This window comes from Spodoptera frugiperda, chromosome 2 (genome assembly GCF_023101765.2).
Source record: "Spodoptera frugiperda isolate SF20-4 chromosome 2, AGI-APGP_CSIRO_Sfru_2.0, whole genome shotgun sequence".
In the NCBI taxonomy this organism is placed as follows: Eukaryota; Metazoa; Arthropoda; class Insecta; order Lepidoptera; family Noctuidae; genus Spodoptera; species Spodoptera frugiperda.
The window spans coordinates 12,627,223-12,649,016 of NC_064213.1; the positions used below are offsets into that span (position 1 = coordinate 12,627,223).

At 37.8% G+C, this 21,794-nt stretch overlaps 1 protein-coding gene across 2 annotated transcripts in view; it reads right to left on the bottom strand.

Moving 5' to 3' along the window:
• Nucleotides 1-3,823: 3,823 nt before the first annotated feature.
• Nucleotides 3,824-21,794, bottom strand: part of LOC118269257 (membrane-bound alkaline phosphatase) — a 36,127-nt gene continuing 18,156 nt past the window's right edge. For both annotated transcript variants that reach the window (XM_035584272.2, XM_035584271.2), the window contains exons 2-8: nucleotides 19,740-20,047; nucleotides 14,762-14,954; nucleotides 11,224-11,393; nucleotides 9,866-10,033; nucleotides 7,163-7,328; nucleotides 6,407-6,727; nucleotides 3,824-5,895 (exon numbers count right to left, since the gene is read on the bottom strand). In XM_035584272.2, coding sequence (XP_035440165.2) covers nucleotides 5,606-5,895; nucleotides 6,407-6,727; nucleotides 7,163-7,328; nucleotides 9,866-10,033; nucleotides 11,224-11,393; nucleotides 14,762-14,954; nucleotides 19,740-20,047 — 1,616 coding nt within the window. In that variant the 3' untranslated portion in view covers nucleotides 3,824-5,605. The remainder of the gene's footprint in view (nucleotides 5,896-6,406; nucleotides 6,728-7,162; nucleotides 7,329-9,865; nucleotides 10,034-11,223; nucleotides 11,394-14,761; nucleotides 14,955-19,739; nucleotides 20,048-21,794) is intronic.

Consider the following 21,794-nt stretch of genomic DNA (forward strand, 5'->3'; position numbering starts at 1 on the left):
GTAAACGCATCCACGACACAGGAGAAAATCCTAATGTGGGACAACGTTTTTTTAAAAAAGAAAAGAAAAGATTCCTTCACTATTTATATAAACTTACCTTTTAAACTAAAAACTACAAAATAACTATTATTCATTATACTGCCTGTGTCTACCTACTGATAGTTTAGAAGTCGGTGCCACGCCACACCAACGTCTGCATGAATCAAACATAGATTATTCCGCTAAATTAATTTCTATATTATATAATTCGATTCTTAGTATTTATACGCAACATGCTTATAATATCCGGAGCTGCGGACTACCTATCGGGTTTACCGGGGCTCCGGCTCGAATAGGAGGAGTAGGAACGGGGTGGTTTTTAGTCAGTAAGAGTCTGACACTCCCTCCCGCCTTCCCCAAGGCGGGAGAAGTCATTGGATGATTTTACCCCTCAAAAAGAAAAAAACCTGGGTGCCTATTCTGGTTCTCGAATGCGAAGTTTCGTTTAATTTTCGGCCTTTATTGATTTACTAATAGAATTAATTAATGATAAAAACCTATTTATTTATCTTCATTTAATTGTTCATTTTTGTTCACGAAAGTTCGCAATCTGAATTGTAGTATGCAATCTGTGCAGTTTCGGACGAAATTTCGTTTGTTTAATTAAAGGCCCCGCATAATAATGTTCCAACTCGATCCGAAGTTGTTATCAAGTGCTCTTTATCATAACAATGAAGCTCTTATACTAGACCATACCTTACGCAAAGATGTTTATGTCATTACTTGCAGTATCAAAAACCGAATGGTAAAACAAACGTTTTTTTTTCATTTTTTATAACGTCACGCCTTTAATCCCCGAAGGGGTAGGCAGAGGTGGACTTTATGGCACGTAATGCTAATGTACACCCATATTTCACAATGTTATGTTGTAAGTCCCATGTAATAAGTGGTGAGCCAATTCTCATATACCGGGCACATTTCCAGACTCCGTGCTACCACTGAGAAATTTTCGAAAAACCGAAAAAAGCCCAGTGATACTTCGCCCGACCCGGGAATCGAACCCGAGACCCCTTGCCCGGCAGTCGCACTTGCAACCACTCGGCCAACGAGGCAGTCAAAAAAACGTGTACGAGTAAAACAAACGTGACCATTACAAATACTACGGAGTTTAGTAGGTATAGATATTTAAATGAAAGACTATCACGTCACAGCCACTCCCCTTAAACTTGATTGTTCGATTACTAATTTGTACAATACTAGCAAACCCGGCGAACTCCATGCCGCCAGATGGCTTCACTTATTTTGTGTTGTCTGTATATATTTTTTCTGAATTTTCTTTGCTATAAACCTCACGGAGCCCGAGACCTTTCAAACGATTGCAAAACGGTGAAAATCGGTTCCTGGAGTTATAGCGTCAGAAGATTAATACTGTTTCTTGTTTCAAAACTGAAAACTGGAAAGGCGTAAATACAGTTCTCAATTTTATTCGGTGGGGAAAAGGCTCTATTGTATTGTTGTTCAGACCTAATGAAAGTAAACCTTCACGAATGCTGTCGAACATACTAGTAATTATTTATTTATTTTAGGCTTTTCAACAATAAGTACGCTATTACATTATAATTTGTACATTAATAACAGTAACTTACGTCTAAGCGCCCCATCACTTAAAGAAAATCACAGCATGCACTATCTTATGTATACAATACAATCTATACTTATAATAAATCTGTAGAGAGGTCAATTCTGTACATGAAATATATTTCCAAAATAACTATCAGCGGGTGATTAGTGATCGATACTGACGCCAAAAATGCAATCAGAAAAATTTTTGTCTGTCTGTCTGTCTGTCTGTCTGTATGTTCTTTATAGAAACAAAAACCACTTGACAGATTTCAACGAAACTTGGCACAATTGTTCTTCATAATCCTGGACAGGTTATAGTATACTTTTCATCACGCTACAATCAATAGGAGCAGAGCAGTGAAGGGAAATGTTGGGAAAATAGGAGAACTTACTCCATTTTTGAAGTTTCCGTCGCGTGTGCAGCCTTAATGGTTAAAGCTACACAGAAATCATGTATGACGGAAATATTCTCCTTAAAATTGTTTAAAAAATAATCCTCGACAGCAAATGTCTATCTTTTATGGTTGACTCATAATAACACGTATAACTCCCGATAGCTTAGCAGTTCGGAGCTTTCTGGTTATATTTGTCTACTCTTACGTTAATAACACTCTCATTCATTCATTCATTCATTCATTCATTCATTCATTCATTCATTCATTCATTCATTCTTTCACTCATTCATCTATATCTATACTTATAATAATCTATACTTATAATAAATCTGTAGAGAGGTCAATTCTGTACATGAAATATATTTCCAAAATAACTATCAGCGGGTGATTAGTGATCGATACTGACGCCAAAAATGTAATCAGAAAAATTTTTGTCTGTCTGTCTGTCTGTCTGTCTGTATGTTCTTTATAGAAATAAAAACCACTTGACAGATTTCAACGAAACTTGGCACAATTGTTCTTCATATTCCTGAGCAGGTTATAGTATACTTTTCATCGCGCTACGATCAATAGGAGCAGAGTAGTGAAGGGAAATGTTGGGAAAATAGGAGAACTTACTCCATTTTTAAGTTTCCGTTGCGTGTGCAGCCTTAATGGTTAAAGCTACACAGAAATCATGTATGACGGAAATATTCTCCTTAAAATTGTTTAAAAAATAATCCACGACAGCAAATGTCTATCTTTTATGGTTGACTCACAATAACACGTATAACTCCCGATAGCTTAGCAGTTTGGAGCTTTCTGATTATATTTGTCTACTCTTACGTTTATAACACTCTCATTCATTCATTCATTCATTCATCTATACTTATAATAAATCTGTAGAGAGGTCAATTCTGTACATTGAAAATATTGAAAGAATAAATAGCAGGGGGTGTTACTGGATCGATACCAAGCCCAAATATGTGATTAAATTTTTTTTTCTGTCTGTCTGTCTGTATGTTCAGGCATCACGTGAAAACTAACGGTTCGATTTCGATGAAACTTGGTATAATTATACCTTATTATCTGATACTTTAAAATAGAATACTTTTTATGCTGGAAAATACGTAGAAAAAAAAATCGGTTTTATTCTACAGAACGCGAGCTCAACAGCAGTAGCTCAATAGAGGGATCTCCTTAATTATTATGGGCCTCGCCGTATTTGGGTCCAAGATGTCATTGTCAGAGTTACTCAAAACGGAGAAATAAAACTTCGACACACGCGACACCACGCGAAGACCGACATGCGCGCGGACGGAGTCGCGGGCGGAAGCTAGTACACAATAAATTAACTAATACAGGTGATGCACCCATTCATGTAAAATCATATCGATTTCCCGAATGCCACAAGGAGGATTCGATTTTGATTTATGATTCGGCTTATTGCTTGACTCACGGAGGATTTGGTGACACGTCCGTACATGTCCGTTGACGGGGTGCCCTCTCTCCCACCGCTCGCATACCATGCGTGGGCGCGTGCGTGATCGACAGAACGAACTTAGCCTTGGGGCGCTCTAGTTTAGGTAAACCTGACAAACAAAAGTGGAGGATAGTCATTGATTAAGGCGGCGGTCTTAATGATGTCATTGTTTCCGAATCTATTCACTACAATGCCCTTGCTACATTCCAGCGCCTTAAGAACCTGTGTCATCAGGTTTACAAGGTATTTACTGCTATATTTATATCGATGATTGTATGGCGTATGCCGTACAGTCACGTTGACGTCCAGCATGCAATGAAACAAAACTTATACTTAAATGTGCACAGTAAATAAAAAATCTCCATTAAATTGTACTTTACAATATTTATTAATAAAAATACTGAAACATCTCTCTTAGTCTAGGTCTTAAACAATATTTTCTAATTCATTATTATGTACAACTACTACACAGTAGATCATTTGTAACTTCTTTTGATAAGTTTTTAACATTATCACCTTTGAAGGGAACCGTTTGACAATGGAATTGGCTGCCTCGTAGGTGGAGTGATCAGTGGTCCATGGGCCAATCTTATTTCTTATTGAGTTTCAATTTTCAAAACGGCAATTGTTTGATTAACTGGCATTTAACTGTCTCGTCCAACGATTATACAGAACAGAAGTATGTATTTTGATATGTTTCTGTAAATTATATTATGCAAAAATATTTATTTTGTAATGACGTAGTGGCCCGGAGGTTTAAGATGCCCGCTTCTCATACATGAGAGTGCGGGCCCGAAACCTACCAACGTCAAGTACCAATGTGACTTTTTCTAAGATTATTTAAACACCACTGACAAACAGTGAAGAAAAACATTGAGAGGAAACCTGAGCTTATAATTTCTAATTAATTATAAGTTTGAAATCGCCAACCCACATTGAACAAGCGTGGTGATTAATGCTCAAACTTTCTTCGTGTAAGAAGAGGCCTTTGGTCAGCAGTGGACACTTATAGGCTGATGATGTTTGTAGAGATTTAATTTATTTTACTTCAATATGTTTTATTAAAACATCTCAATGTTCATTAAGGGGTAAGGGGGGCAAGGGTATCAATTAATATATTTTGTAATATGGCAATAAAGGGCACTATACTGCCAGACTATTCTGCAACTGTCACTTTGAACTTTTGAAGTGAGCTCTATTCCATTCTCGCCCGTCATTGGTCGATATATTATCCTCACAAAATGGCGGAACGATGATAATGTTCAATTTGATCTTTCGAATGGAAAGCTACAGAATATAATAGCTTAACAGAGCCTTTAGTACGACTTTGCTTCACGTTTAACGAGATCGAATCGAGAGCGCGTTCGGCGCTCTGATTGGTTGGTTCATCCACGCCGGCCAATCACAGCGCCGAACACGCTCTCGTTTCGTTAAACGTAAAGCAAACTCATACTAAGGGCTCAGGGTACAATTCTAGATTCCGAATCATAGAATAACCTTTTATAAATAGTCTATCTGATCTATCTATTGGTAAAACTTGTTAAGTTAAACTCACAGCTCATAAAAAATGCTTATTGGTTGAAATTCCTGAGGCAAACATGAAAACTGCATTATTTATACTTGTATTATGCAAAAATATTATATTACAATTTTTTTTCCGTGTTTGTTAGTTTGTAATACCTGAACTCAGTTAATGCGGGGATCATCCGATATAGAAAAGTTCAAGGCGATTTGGGAAAGTCAAAGTATTTATTTCAATTAATCCTTAATTTGGCACTTTTGAAACGTCAAATTGAATTGTCCGTCAGTCTGTCAGTGAATGCTTCAGAACCGCAGACTAGTAAAACTATAATGCAATTTTCATCTTTGTGTAAATAACTATCGCGAGACATTGAAAGAATATAAAATACGGCTTTCTCGTGTGAATTATTTGAGAAAAAATCTCCAAGTATGTTCTGTGACGTCGCCGCCGTGAACGCTGCTCATGAATTAGAACCCCGGTGTAACTTGAAACTAGTAGAGCTTTTCTCAAATAATGTACGCAAGCAAGCCGTATTTTAAATTACATTCAATCTTTCCATACAAAAACACTTAAAAATTACACTATTAAATTAAAATAAAAAATTAAGTATTTTTTACCTAATAATTAATAAAATATCCTTAAAATAAATATCACAGTCAAAGTTATTAGTAAGTTGGTACTAGGGTTGGTGGCGATACCACTTGCGGTGTACTTGTGGATTTCTGGCCCACAGTTTCCATGCTGATCTTCAGAGATGCACATGGCATAGGCCATTAGATGTGGGACTAGGTTCTGCTCGTAGCTGGCTGTGAAGAGATGCTGCCAAGGTCCTGATGCGTACACTGCCACATCCTCCCCACCATGGGTCTCCGAATCCAAAGGCACCAAGCTTGGGTAGGCGTAGTCTGGGTCACCTTTAATTAACATAAAAGAATATTTTTGTAATATTTACACTAGACAAAGGGAATTGACTGCCTCGTTGACTCCGGTTCGATTCCCGGGTCGAGCAAAATATTACTGGGCTTTTTTCGGTTATTCGAAAAATTACTCAGTAATAGCACGAAGTCTGGTAATGTGCAGGCTATATGGCAAACCTATTACATGGGACTTTCAACATAAATTGTGAAAAGTGGGTGTACATTGTATAGTGGCATTACGTGCCATAATGTCCACCTCTGCCTACCTCTTCGGGGATAAAAAGCGTGACGATAAGTAAGTAACTTATTAAGTACAGGAAAGGGTTCTATATTTTTACATTCCGTTGCCAAAAACTCTCAACTGATCCAGTGGTCGAACTAAACAAACAACATGGTTGTGAAGTCTTTGACTGCCAATAGAAAACTGTTGAAGGCAAATCCTCCGCTAACGTCGGTCACCGGTGACCACCACGGCGTTCAATGTGTTAAGGATTATAATGATACTTACGTGATGTAAACTGTTTATCCTGGGTGACATCGACCCTCCCGTCCGCTCCAATGGACTTAGCTCTGCCATTTGCATAACTAATGGTGGTATAGGGTTTTCCATCCATTCCATTAGCGGTGTCCACAGTTCCAAGAATGTCATTGCCTCTTGAGGGGTACCCAGCAACTGTCATCGTGTGAGCGTGGTCAGAGCTGACGACTATCAGGGTGTCTTCCTCACTGGTCAGGGATCTCGCTTTCTTCACAGCTTTCGAGTATTCCACCGTTTCGTCCAGTGCTAAATGAGCTAAGCTGTCGTGGTGCGCATGGTCGATTCTTCCACCTGTAAGATGAAGGGTATTTTAATGAAATAGTTTTTTTGTTGTGGAGTTTGATTTAAATTACATTATGGCATCTGGTTAATGACACAAAAGTTTTGTAGAATAAAATAAATGTGAAGTTCAGAATCGAATAACCTATATCTTAGGAAATGCTCATGGGTAGAGAGATAGGAAATAAAATAAAGGGTTAACTGAGGTCCTTAAACTGCCAGATTGTAAGGATTGGTTCATATCTGACGTGAAATACGTCGAGTGCATCATCGGTCATATTGACGAATCATCGGTTGAGTATGAACGGCAAATTGTTTTTCTATACATTTGTCTGTTCTGAGCTTACGCGACCAATGATACGCGACGCATGTTCCATCAGATATGAAACTGCTTTCCATTATGTAGATAGTAAGTTTTGTTGGCTTCCAAGAGTTTTAAAATATTACCTTCAACAAATAAGAAGTATCCCTTAGAACTCCTACTGAGCATCTTGATGGCCACTTCCACCATTTCTTCGAGAGATGGCTGGTTCTGGGCTTTCAAGTGGTACTCCATGTGATCATCCCTGAACAGCCCCAACAAGTACTCCGGCAAGTCGTCAGAATTGAAAACCTGGAAGCAGGACAATGTAAAGCATTAACGTCAAATTTATTTATAAGTCCGGAGCTGCGGACGGCTTAACGGGTTAATAGGAATCTGCTTCGAAGCAGGAGTAAGACTGGATAGTTTGTACTTTTATTAGAACTTGAGACGGGATATTTACCATGTTTATTTATATCGATGAGTTTCCGATATTTTGGCACTGTTGCAAGCGCCATGATCACGGATGAACTGGAGTAAATGCGGGTGGATGTTTCCATGTGTGGATCAAGGCGCTTGATCGTCGCATCGACATCAATAAACATGGTAAATATCCCGTCTCAAGTTCTAACAATAGTGTTAGTGACCATGTCAGTTTAAAAACTTATATGGATAGTTTGTAGTCTGTAAGAGTCTGACACTCACTCTCGCCTCACGAGAGGGAGAAGCCATTAGATGATTTCCCGACTCAAAATAATGTATGAATCCTTTAGCGTTGATAAATGTTTCAGTCAGAATGATTGATTAGAATTCTAACTATTATACATAACGAGTGGTCAAATATTATCTGGATTAATTACTTTGGCTGTAACATCCTACTAATATTATAAATGCGAAAGTTTGTATATTTGTACCCCTTCACGACAAAATGGCTGAAGGGGTCGAGATGAAATTAACAATATTAGCAATGTCTTTAACCCCTTGTATGCATATAAGACAACAATAGAAAATACATTGTGTCTCTGGTGGATCCCCGTTTCGGCATACGACGGGTTAAAACAGTTGCCGACGTAATTAAACACCAAAACAGTAGCAGGATTATGAAGGAAACAAGCGGGCTACGTCACAATCGATTCGACCAATATTGACCTTTTTGTGACGCGGTTAGGGTATAAAGTAAGCATAATAAATAATTATAAATATTTAAGTATTTTTTACTCAGTAACGCTTTTTAACGTCATATTTTTTTAAAAAAAAAACTTTGCCCCACTCTAGAATTTTCTCCTGTGTTGTGGGTGCGTTTACAAACATACAAGTTAACATACACATGACACCCAGACACGAAACAACAATTTGTGGATCACACAAAGAGTTGCCCCGTGCGGGAATCGAACCCGCTACCCGTTGCTCGGCAGCCAGTTGCCCAGCCACCGCACCAACCGTGCTGACTGCATCGTTTAATATATAGCTTTTAAAAACACTTTATTTTTCATACTGTCAAATAGCTTTATTATCACTGCTTCCTTGAATCTAATTGTGCCATTTTCCTGTTATAAATTGACTGTGTTGCTAACAGGAAAACAATATTGTAGGTATTAGTAATAAAAATCAGCTGTTGTGAATATCCTCTACATGTTGGTCATTGTTACAGTAGGTACATAAAATTATGTTGAATGGACAATTGAATAATGTTGAATGAATAAGGATAATTGTTCAATTGTTTTGTCAATTTGTCTCTGAGTTTCAGACTCAGAAACACAAATAAACATGGTAGATATCCCGATTCAAGTTCTTATATTAGTGTTAGTGACCATGTCGGTGAAAAACCGTCTGTTTAATCGACAATAGTAATATTAGTTTAAAGACTATACAGTATGGAGATCACTCATATGATTTTAATGAAACTACAATTACTACTCGTCCATAGAAGCATTATGCAACTAAATATTTCAATGAAAACCGATGATTCAAAATTGATATTTACAAATAAAATACATCATGAAATTAATCAAGTAGGTATTAAATTCTATATATAAATATATAAACTGCCTCGTTGACCGAGTGGTTGCAAGTGTGACTGCCGGGCAAGGGGTCACGGGTTCGATTCCCGGTTCGGGCGTAGAGATACTGCACTTTTTTTAGATTTTTCGAAAATTTCTCAGTAGTGGCACGGTGTCTGGGAATCTGCCCGATATATGGCAATAGGCTCACCATCTAAATTATATGAGACTTACAACATACATTTTGAAATGTGGGTGTACATTGGCATTATGTGCCATAATGTGCACCTCCGTCTACCCTATCGGGGATTAAAGGCGTGACGTTATAAAAACATATATACAAAGTGTGAACAGTTCCATGTTCCTTGACTACAGAAGAGCTTAATGTTGTAAGTAGTCTGTTAACATTCCTATGTTACGGACATGCGGCGCTGTTATAATGACGTATTTGTAAAGAGTGACCAAATTAATTCAAAGAGAATAATGCATTTTTTGGCTTATCTGCTGGGCCTATTTTATTCATTTTTCGTATATCGTCAGCCAAGATGATAACAAATACGTGGTTAAAATTTATAGGTACTAATATAATAAAGCTGAAGAGTTTGTTTGTTTGTTTAAACGTGTTAATCTCTGAAAATACTGGTTCGATTTGATAAAAGTATATTTGTGTTGGATATTTCATTTATCAAGGAAGGCTATAGCCTAGCCTATTAAACATCACGCTATGGCCAATAAGAGCCGTGCAGAGCGGTTGAAACCGCGCGGAAGTAGCTAGTTAAGTCATAAGAGGTTTCTCCATAGGGTATAAAAGGATAAACTTTGATACCTTTAAAATGTATAATTAGGTACCTTTAAAAGCTCCAATCTGTCGGTGACGAACTGATGTGAGGCATTCATATTGAGTTTGTCGACATGCCAGAGGTCCGTGAGGTCGACGCCATCCAGCCTCCTCCCTTTGCTGCCCAAAATGTTCGTCGTGTTTGGAAGGAATTCCCTGCGACCACCACCCATGATAACCTGAAATAATAGAATGATACTTTTTATAATAACTTTCGTGAGTTATATTAAATTCTCCGACATCTTTAATTGATTTTGTCTGGACTTTAAAAGAGACCTCTGAGTTTGTGTCGGCATTTATTCTCAGAGTAGTCCGATAGCAAATGCCGGCCTCATCTAGTTATTTAAGAGATGTTGACGTGCGTAAAAGAGGCTTTAATATAAACTGATGTTTTCGCTCGCCGGGCTTTATAGAAACTCTGCAGCATGGCGCGACCAACTCCGCAACACAAGTATTGCCCGCAACATGTTTATGCAACCATGTTGCTAAACAAAAGGTTTACCATGAATACAAGGCTTAATTTAAACAAAGTTTCCAGCAGCATTCTCGCTATTCATCAACAACGTTGATCAACTGTTGCAAAGCAAAATGTTTACCATGAATACGAGGCTTTATGGTGGTCACACCTTCTCCATGTGAAAAGATGCCTTTCTTCAGCATTGGGCTTGTGATGATGAGTGAGTAGGAATAGGACTCCTGAAGCCGCGAACTACTAGGTTTACCGGGGCTCCGGGTCGAAAAGCAGGAGCAGAAACAGGGTGGTTTTTAGTCAATAAGAGTCTGACACTCCTTCTCGCCTCGCCCAAGGCCGGAGAAGTCATTGGATAATATAGCCCATCAGAAAACATGGGTATATAGAATTAATTATTATAATATGTTATCGGCTTACTCACGTAACTGTTTGACGAGGAACTCGACTAGTGAGTAAGCCAATAACATATAATAATTAATTTAGTATGTCTCACGAAAGTTACAATAATGGTATATAGAATTTTAACTAATACTAGCGGACCCGACAGACGTTGTCCTGTCTACACGTTAATTTGAAAATTTTAAACTTTTTTAATAAGCTAAAACATTCTGGACCTTTTTGATGAAAATTATTATTCAAATGTTATGACAATATCTAACGTCATTAATATTTGACACTGCGATGGTAGCGCCGTCCGTCGGATCCGATGTAAAACATTCCAAAATCAACAACTACTAATAAATTAAAAATTAATTAAAAAAACTTTCCAATCCAACAACCAATCTCAGATCCTCTTGAACACACACAAAAAGTTTCATCAAAATCCGTCTAGTCGTTTAAGAGGAGTTCAGTGACATACACACGTACAGAAGAATTATATAGGTATATAAAAATTACCTTGAAATGTCTTCCAGGGCTGCTGGTAACAAGTTGATACGCTATGTCCCTGCAGCCAGCTGCCAAGCATTCATCTGGTACGTCCGCGTCAGATTCCCAGTTCCTCTCCGAGGTATGAGCATACATGCCCGCTGGTGAAGCGTGAGTTACCCGCGTTGTCGTCACTAAGCCTGGAAAATATACCATATCTTTTGAGTGCTTGAGTTCAATTTAAGTGTGGAAGAGCCATGGACCGGTTCAACCGGAGTGATACCACGGCCTCACAGACAACCGATGTAAAGCAACGCTTGTGTTGTATTTCGTTGTGTGAGTGAGGTTATCAGAGGCCAAATTGCCCCCTCTTCCTAATCTCCGATTGCCAACCACTCTTAAATTCCTAACCCCCAAGAGGCCGGTAACGCGCTTGTAACGCCTCTGTTGTTTCAAATGTTCATGGTCGACGGCGATTGCTTACCATCAGGTGATCCGTCTACTCGTTTTTCCGGGTTATTCCATACGGAAAAAATGGTTCAGCAAAAAAACTTTAATGTAAAGTTTATGTGAAAGATCTCTCTTTACCCTTCATAAGTAACTAAGCATCCTATTACTTCTTTCATATTTTATTTTATATCCGTACATGTCTCGTTAGCCGAGAGGTGCGACCGCCCGGGTAAGGCGACTCGAATTGGATTCCCGGGTTGGGCAAAGTATTTCTTAGTAGTAGCACGGAGTCTGGTATTATGCCCAGAATACGGCAATAAGCTCACCCCCTTTTACCTACGAGTACATGGGATTGATAACACAAATGGTGAAAAGTGGGTGTACACTGTACATTGTACAGTGGTATTATGTGCCGTAATGTGCACCTCTGCCTACCCCTTCAGGGATAAAAGGCGTGACGATAAGCGATAATGACGTATGTATTCTCTGTATACTACTATCCTAACACCTTAACCACGAGAATCGAAACAAACACAAACAATACTAGGAATTGTTATTGTTTGTTAAACATTTACGTGACGTATCTCATGTTAGTATTATTACGTAATAACAATAACGTCACATAAGCACGTGCCTATGCTGGTTTAATGACGTAATAAATTCAGGAAAATTTTATTGTGTTTTGAAACTATTGCTTGCGGTTTAATGTTTTCGTTTACTAGCTTCAGTTAGTAGCTTCGCCTATGTTCCCGGGTTAAAATTTACCCTACGCAACGTCACGCCTTTTATCACCGAAGGGGTAGGCAGAGGTGCACATTACGACACGTAATGCCGCTATACAATGTACAACCCACTTTTCACCATGTTTGTTAAAGTCCCATGTAATAGGGGGTGAGCCTATTGCCACTAGGCACGATTCCAGACTCCGCGCTACTGCTGAGAAAATTTCGAAACACCGAAAAAGTGCCATTATTACTTTGCCGGATCCGGGAATCGAACCCGAGACCTTTTGTCCGGCAGTCGCACTTGCGACCACTCGATCAACGAGGCAGCAAAATTTATCCTATTCTGTACCAAAGGACAATGGCCAAAAAATTTCAAGCTAAAAATATACATAGTCTATCTCAAATTCAGTAATTGGTTTCGATAAAACCATCACAAAGTACTAAAAATACATGACCAGTTCATCACGGCCTCGCTTTGTATAATCTTTCCGTAGATTTGACGGTCAGTTTATACTGGTTTTTGAACAAAATCACAATCATGTATTTTGATAATGTATGTCATCATCATCAGCATCTGCCGAGAGACGTCCACTGCTGAACAAAAGCCTTCCCCTTAGTCGATAATGTATGTATAATCTTGGAAATGGATCACATAAACTAACTTTTAAAATACCTTTTAATCTAACCTAAACAGCATAAACAAAATACATACTATTAAAACTGCTCAATATTACCTAGTTATGAGCTATCAGTAAAAAAATAAGAACACACAAATATTTTATTGCATTGAAAGTATTTGAACGATTTTTTTATGATTCAAATATCTAGTAGTTTTGTTTGAGAAGGCTACAGATTACTTTTAAATCAAACCATGTTGTCAATGCCCTCTAGTGAGTAGCATTCAAATTATTTACATTCATTCTCGTTTTAGTTGCAGACAGATTTCATAGATGGCGCTGAGCGTGACATTAACTTGTAAGTCATTTTTTCATTTAGATTTTCATTATCTGTGGTTTTTATAATGTTTATGATATTATTAAATCAGAAAGATGCTTTAGAAATAAACAAAAAAATATAAATGTATGTATGTCATATATGTATAATAATTGAACCATTTGGCATTTCAGTCGATCCATTAGTGAAATGTGGAACTCATCTACATGATTAAAAGGATTTGCCATAAACCCCACACTTGGCAGAAGGAAAGAAGGTCCTAACTTATTGAATTGATATTTTTGAACACAATCTGTGTGTAGTGCACAAATATTAGGTATAAAACCTACATAAATTAATAGGATCACCGTAAAAAACGATCACATTTATTTTAGAGCGCAGTGTCTGCCTGGGCGATTTCTCCTTAAAAAAAGTAGTCTGTAAGTATACTCTCACGTAACCCACGTGAAGAGTGGGAGTAGTGGGGAAAAGATTATTACCGAAAGTTATCACATTCTTATATATTTATTTAGCTATGTATTAGAAATCGATGCAGTGAAACACATTGACTTGACAATTAGATTAATTTGGTTTGAAGCGATTGTCCTGTAATCACCAATTGTTCCGTTTTCGGACATCAATAAATAAAGATTTGATTTGTTGTCATAGTCAAATGGTTGGTTTCAAGCCATATTGACACTGGTAATGCTTTGAAATAGGTTTCCATTACATCGGATTTTTATTCAGGAAGCATAATCATCCATTCGCTACTTCTTCGAGAGGGTGTTAGACTCTTACGAACTAAAAAAAAAAAACACCCCGGTATTACTCCTGCTTTGAGCGGGAGTCCCGGTATTTTTTTATGGAAACGCCGGGTAAACGAGCAGACGTATCACCTGATGGTAAGCAATCGCCGCCGCCCATGGACACTTGAAACACCAGAGGCTTTACAAATGCGTTGCCGGCTTTTTGGGGGTTAGGAATTTAAGAGTTAACCCCATAGGTTGTCCACGACTCCGGAATTATATTGAATTTGGAAAAACAACGTTTTTTTTATTTGTTTGTTTGTTTATTCTTTATAGAGTTCATATCCACTCACATCGTTAATTTAGGACTGCATAGTTGGCACGGTGGATGGGCAATGTGAGATTCACTAATTTTTGTTTTGGAGTTAGGCGTCTTGTGTATGTAAAATTGGATATTTCTTCACAAACTACTTATGAGAAAATCTTAGTATACCAGTAATTTACACACAACATCACCATAATCATCATTCACCAGCTTATAACCGCCACTCTGCTGAGAAGAGGCCTCTTCTCGCACAGAGAAGAAATAAACATTATTCATAGACTGTTCTATGTGCAGATACACCTACCCCGATCATATGAATGCCACATTTCACTGTAAAGGGTGGTAACTCCATCAGCCGTTCGGTAAAAAAAAAATGGTGCATAACTCACCTACATCCAATCCTTGCTCCAAAGCCCATTGGCCAATAGATTCAGACCAGTTTGGCTCATGAAGTTGGGAATAACAGGAGCCTCTAGTCACATTGCCATCAAGACCAATGACTCCGTATTTGGTTTTCACGCCCGTCAGGTAGGAGGTGGCGGTGCACGCTGAATCTGGCACTTGCGCGTCTAAGCAATAAGTCTGGAAAAAGAATATTAATAATAAGTAATTAGAGAGAATTACTGTGCATGTAGTAAAAATAATAGGAAAAGGATGGATGATAGAAGATTTACAAGCAAGAACGCCTAGAGAAGTGAGTAGAGGGGAAGGGAGAGACCCGAACGGGAAACAGCCGTAAATATGTACCTTGTAATTTTACGAATATTATAAACTTCTAAATTTTCAAATGCGAATCTCCATTTTATTTTGTTAGGTAATATATCTAAAACTTGTTCCTAGGTCTGAAAAATACTATACTGAAAACTGCTTTAAAGTCGCGATATTATTGCACACAAACATACATACATACAGGTCAAATTGAGAACCTCCTGAAGACGGTTAATAAATTCAAAAGTTAAATTACTCGTATATGCTAGTTTAGGGAACAGAGAGTAAAGTTCCCTAAGAAAAGGAGGATCCTCCGACCAGGCGAGGTGATCGTGCCTGGCGGGCTTTCTGCCCAACTGTTGTTCGTTGGGATTTTCTATCCGTGTTATTTCGCATGTAAACTTCGTATGTGCGATGCAGGATATTTGTGACGTCATCCGTTGATTTGCTCGTCGATAGTCTATGTGTGACTTCTGTCATCTGTCACTTGTCAGATGTGTCGCCACATCACTCCCCCCCAAGACCGGAGGTCGATCCTGTTGAGACGGCTGTCGATGCTTGAGATGAGCGGTGCCAGAGCCAGTGAAGAATGTCCCTAGTTCCAGTGAGTCGGAACTGTGCCGCTGAATGCCCAGTGAGTCGGGTGAGCGGTGCAGGGTGATACTCCAGTGAGTCGGAGTAGTGAGGCTCGCAGTGTCCCACAGTGAGTCGGGGAATAGATGCTGCGAGGGTAGGTGCGTAGTGGCTGGCGTCTGCGTTGACGGGAGGAAGACGTCCTCAGACCGTGTGCAGAGTGCTGTGCCTAGACGCTGATGAGGCCGTAGGGAAGAACCAGGCTGCATATCTTCGATGTAGCGTGTGGTGGTCCCTGATGAGGCCGAGGATGCTGGTTGGCTGCGACTTGATTACCGCTCAGCGGAGAAGTGATGGGTGAGGGAAATGGCGATAAGGATGACGGTGCTGATCTGCTCCGTGAAGGTTGGTTTCAATCACGTCGGGGGTCACCACTTTAGGGAACAGAGAGTAAAGTTCCCTAAGAAAAGGAGGATCCTCCGACCAGGCGAGGTGATCATGCCTGGCGGGCTTTCTGCCCAACTGTTGTACGTTGGGATTTTCTATCCGTGTTAATTCGCATGCAAACTTCATATGTGCGATGCAGGGTAGTTATGACGTCATCCGTTGATTTGCTCGTCGATAGTCTATGTGTGACTTCTGTCATCTGTCACTTGTCAGATGTGTCGCCACACTAGTGACTCAAAGACGTCAAAATGGCTCTTCAGTCATTTCCCGATTCCTTCGGATCGGGATGAAATTTGGGTCAGGGGTGGACTTCTTATCACGGAACGCAAAGCCGCTGTTAGACGCTACTTTTAATTATAAAAAATATAATAATTATATCGAGCAGTATATAACAAACATATCAAACTATACAAAAGGGTTTTGACAGCTCATTATCTGTATTTACCCTTCAAGTTAAACTCTAATGACCTTAAAAAGTCCTTGCAGAAACGCAGTGGGCCTGACAATGTATTAATTACAGCGGCAATACGTTTCCTTCCTCGCATTGTTCGAAATTATGCATATCACTCGACTTCACTGGCGACACGATCTCATTCAGACGAATAGTAAGTAGTTAGTTAAGAATTACTTGCTAGAATAGCAGTAGGTATTGTGTTGAGGAAACAGCTAATTTTCCTAATTGATGCTTTTCTGTCTACAATACAGAAAGGTATCGCGTGGGAGTATAAAATAATCACGTCCCTACAGCATCTGACGGTAAATATTGCACGCCTTTGAGGCGTGTGTTATTGTGGTACCTATTTACTTTTTTATTAAATATGTTCAATAGGGGTGATGACGGGGTATAATAATTGAAAATCTATTTAGTCCTTTAGTTGGGTAATGTAAAAATATTAAACACATATTTTTTTATTTTGTCATATAAGATAACGATACTTAGATAAAACAAATTAAAGTTTAGAAGTGGGAGGAATAACGTCATTTCTACGTACAAACTGGACGTAGAAGTGACGTCACGCGATATTTCAAATCGAGTAAGTAAATAAAAAAAAACATGTCCCATATTTTAAAATAATCTACAAGACGGACATTAAAATAAACTATTAGTCATCTACCCTATCATGCACATTTAAGAGAACTAAAATGTGTTAAAAAATATGTAAACTGTACCAAAAATGGCTCCGTGATAGGATTTCGTACTTATCTGGTGTCTAAATATAATAAAATACTTACATAAAAAAATATACAGTTATTATAAAAATCTTCCAAACTCTAAACTCCAAAAACTACGGTAAATTCACGGAGGCAGTTTAACTTGATTCATAGAAATCGGAAGAGAGTGTGACGTAGTACGCGCGGCCTCGGCGCGTACGCAGGTCTCCTTGAACGTGACACAGAGCGCATGCGCGGTCAAGCGCGGCGCTAGACACGTAAACATTACATTGCTGATAACTCCAGTTTAGACCAACGGTATTTTAATTAGATTTTTAACGAAGATTAACATTTTTTTATAGGATAGTAGGAGTAGACGGATCGCCCATATGGATACCGGAGAAACTAAAGAGCCTTTAAAAGTCATTGAAGACAGTGCTTTTACTGCCGCACTCAGAGCTATTTAATGATTAATTAAACTATTCCTTAGTAACCATTTTGTTGAAAACAATTGCTAAGAACCAAGTTAACTTATATTTATTGATTTTATCTGCCGAGATTTTATTTATTTATTACTTTTAATTTTTCTTTACAAAATGTAGATACTCTACTATACAGTGTATTTAGAAACACTAAATCCGCCGCAGTAGGTACGGACATATTATATAAGTTTGCATGTAAACAAATAAGAACTTGCGGTTTAATAAATTATGCGAACGTGTTTCGAAGAATATAAAGTTCCACGACAGTTTAAAATACTTGTAGAATATCTTACAAAGTAAATACTTTATAAGTGTTTAATGAGAATTGGTTTATCAAGATAAACGATTATAAGAAATTATTTATTTGCATTTACTGTGTCTGAGAGAGTCATTAAAGTTATTTATTTTGTCTTATAGGTAAATGTTTTTCTACATGTTTGTATGCCTTTTTATCTTTTCCTGATATCTATTAGCTAAAAAAGACAAGTTTCCTTTATTATGCTATAAGCCGGTAAACGAGCAGACAGATCATATGATGGTAAGCAATCGCCGCTGCCCATGGACACCCGAAATACCAGAAGTTGTACCCAAAGTACCACAAGTGCGTTGGCGGTAACAAATTTAAGGGTTGTTGGGGAATCGGGAATGATTGGGAATGACGGTGATTGGGCCGTCGGTTTTCTGTGAGGCCATGGTATCACTCCTGTCGAGCCGACTCATTCGTGACGAAGCATGTCTCTCCCACACTTAAAAGTCACGTGAATTGGAAATTGATCCTAAATTATTACCAGTAAATCTCAAATTCGTTTGACATGGAAAATAAACCAGAAGTTCGTTTTCGGAAGTCTACTACAGCTTCTTGATTGAAGAGGCAGATAAATGTAAGAGATCACGTACCATAGCGGTTTGTCAGATGAACAAAATAGTTTTTTCTTGTCAATAAAAAATGACAATAGTACCTTTACGTAACCTATTGTACCTACTTTGTGTTTCCTTCCTTATCTATGTAACTGTTTATTAATTTTTTTATTAAATAAACAATATTATCACCCGTAGGCATAAAATTGTAGTAGAGCTCAATTACTCAAAAATATTTGCAAAAAGAAGAAGGTTCTCAGTTTGACCTGTATGTATGTACATACATATGTATGTGCGCGATCATCTTGCGATTGGTTGAACCGATTTCGATGTAGTTTTCGGCATAATATTATTCAGACTAGGCGAAGATTTTAGAGATTACCCTACTTAAAAAATGGAGGCCGCAAAGAAAATTGAAAGCGTTATCATGATACGATTTTTGTATTTCTTAGGTTGGAAAATGGAATAGGTTACTTTTTTTCCTTTAACCACGAGGCTAAAACCACAGGCGAAACTAGTTTTTTTCTGTAAAGCAATCATAGTGTCAGTAGCTTAAAAACTACGGTTTATTTGGATGTTTCGGCTTCACTGAAGCGAATCACAAATAAAAGTCTTTTGCGATTTATGGTAAAAAACTACTCAAAGAAAGTTGCTGTTAAAAGTTAGTCTTGACATTGTATTTAGAATTTGTAAAAGTTGTTGTGATAAGAAGATAATATATTTTCTTTTCATTTTTACGTAGGATTATTGAAACACTGTGATTTTGCCAGTATTCTAGGTGCATACTATAATACCTATGTTCTATATTATTTATGTGGGCTTGTCACTAGCTGTTCCAAGTCTGGATGTGATGTGAAAGTAGTTGATAATAGGCTTAGGTGTATCATACTAATATTATAAGTGTAAAAGATTAATAGGTAATGTGTGTGGAGGTTTTTTAACCAATCACGCTGAAACTACTGAACGGATTTTAATGAAATTTGGTATACAGACTGGGTAGTGTAAAAAAATGTATCCCACGGGAATGCGGGCAAAACCGCTAGCAGAAGCTATTTTCCTGATAAAGAAGAAAATACGAATGTCCTCAAGTTAAAAAGAGATGGTAGACTATAGGACGCTGGTTATACAGTCATACATAACAACTCACCCTTGCCAATCCGCTGACTGGAAAAGTCTCGAAGTTCAGCACAGACTCTTCACCCAGACCCTGGTCCAGTTGTCCAGAGAATGTTCTAGCGGCCATGATAGTAGCCAAGGACATTCCATCACCGATGAACAGGATTCCATTTTTGGCTTTATTCGTGTTGGGTTTCTCTGCTAATTTAGCTTTTATGGTCTGAGCAGCGGAGTTTTTCCAGTATGATCCATGTTTTTCTTCCACCGGTATGTAGTTTGGAGTCATGATGGTATCCAGTACCTTCTTTGATTTCGGCACCGCTGCATCTCCAGGAATTCCTGAAAAATTGTGAATGGGTCTTTTAGATTATATGCACATACAAAAAATTTGTCACTAGGCTTTACAAACCTTCACACTGCATGTCAATTTCTCAAACATGCTACTTCTTACTCGTGGTATTTTGAGAATAAATAATTATAATACAAAAGATGGATTATCTAATAATTATTTATAAACGTTAACCAGTTTGGACATTTGAATGAACAATACCTAGCATCAATAATCTTAATTATTTTACCAGTGTTTTGTCCGCCCCTTAAAAAAAAAGTGTTTTGTCCGCCCCTTAAAAAAAAAGTGTTTTGTCCGTGTGCTAATGCACATTCAAATCCCATTTTTTTTCATATCACGTTGAAGAATTTGAGACATTAAATAGGTTTTCTTGGTACTATTTAGAATCACCAAGGAATTCAAATATATCTAGAACACCGACAATCAATAGGTCACTGAAGGGGGCGTAGTTGAGCCCGTTGTGTTGACACAGTTACTGAGATGATGTGTCATGGGCATCAAAGAGTATAATAGATTTTATTAAAAAAGAAAAACGTTGCCCTATGCGTCCTCCTGTGTCGTGGGTGCGTTTACAGACATACAATTTGAAACACATGACACCCAGACCCGAAACAACAATTTGTGGATCACACAAAGAGTTGCTCCGTGCGGGAATCGAACCCGATACACGTTGCGCGGCAGCCAGTTGCCCAGACATCACGCCAACCGTGCAGTCAAATCAAAAAAATAGATGGACATAAATAAAAACGTGCATTGATTCTAATTCATAATCAAACCTGAATTCTAATATGTAGTTTATAATTTATTATGATGATTGATTTACTAAATAACTGGTAAATGTCACGTGACGATACTCAAATAGCAATTATGTTTTGCAAATATCCTTGACCGGTATTCAGCTAAAAATTTCGAGTTTGATCATCATAACAAATTGTAAAGTTTATGAGTTTGAATATTAATTTAATTTACACTCTTATTGTTATTCTAATTTGTATGGTAATAAGTTGTGTAGTCAGGTTTTTTAAAAGAAAAAAAAAAAGCTATATTAGTATAACTACAAGAATCTATGAGTGACGAGTAAAAACCAACTTTAATTTGCTTATATGAAGGTTTAATAATACATTAGCATCACACCTTTTGATCTCCAAAGGAGAAAAGAGAACTGCATAAAATACACATGCACATTAATAGTGTATTCCAATTAACGAATAATTGAAAAAGTTAGGACTATAATTTGTGAACCTAAGCTAATATAATTTGTAACCACATCTTTACTTATATTTTAATAATAACTATCGTGAGACATACTAAATTAACTAAACATCACGGTTTACTCACGTAAATTAATTAATGGAGAAAATCTCTACTAGTTTCGAATCACAGAGGGACTTTTCATCATAAGCAGCGTGCGCAGACGCGGCGTTGCCAGCCTACTGTAGGCCAACAATAAGGATTGATAACGAATCCCTCTGTCACTCGAAACTAGTAGAGCTTTTCTCCATTAATTTATGTGAGTAAACCGTGATATTTAATTAACACCTTTACCTATTTACATTATTTAAATAAGTATGTATATTTATCATAAGAACAAGATAAATGATATTTAAACCAGACAGGTACTAAGTGTGCGGTAAACTTTTTGTCTATTTGCAAATCAACACTCTTTTTTACAGAATTTACAAATTAAATATTCAAGGTATTACTTAGAATTCTGTCGCTTGTTATTATAACTATAAA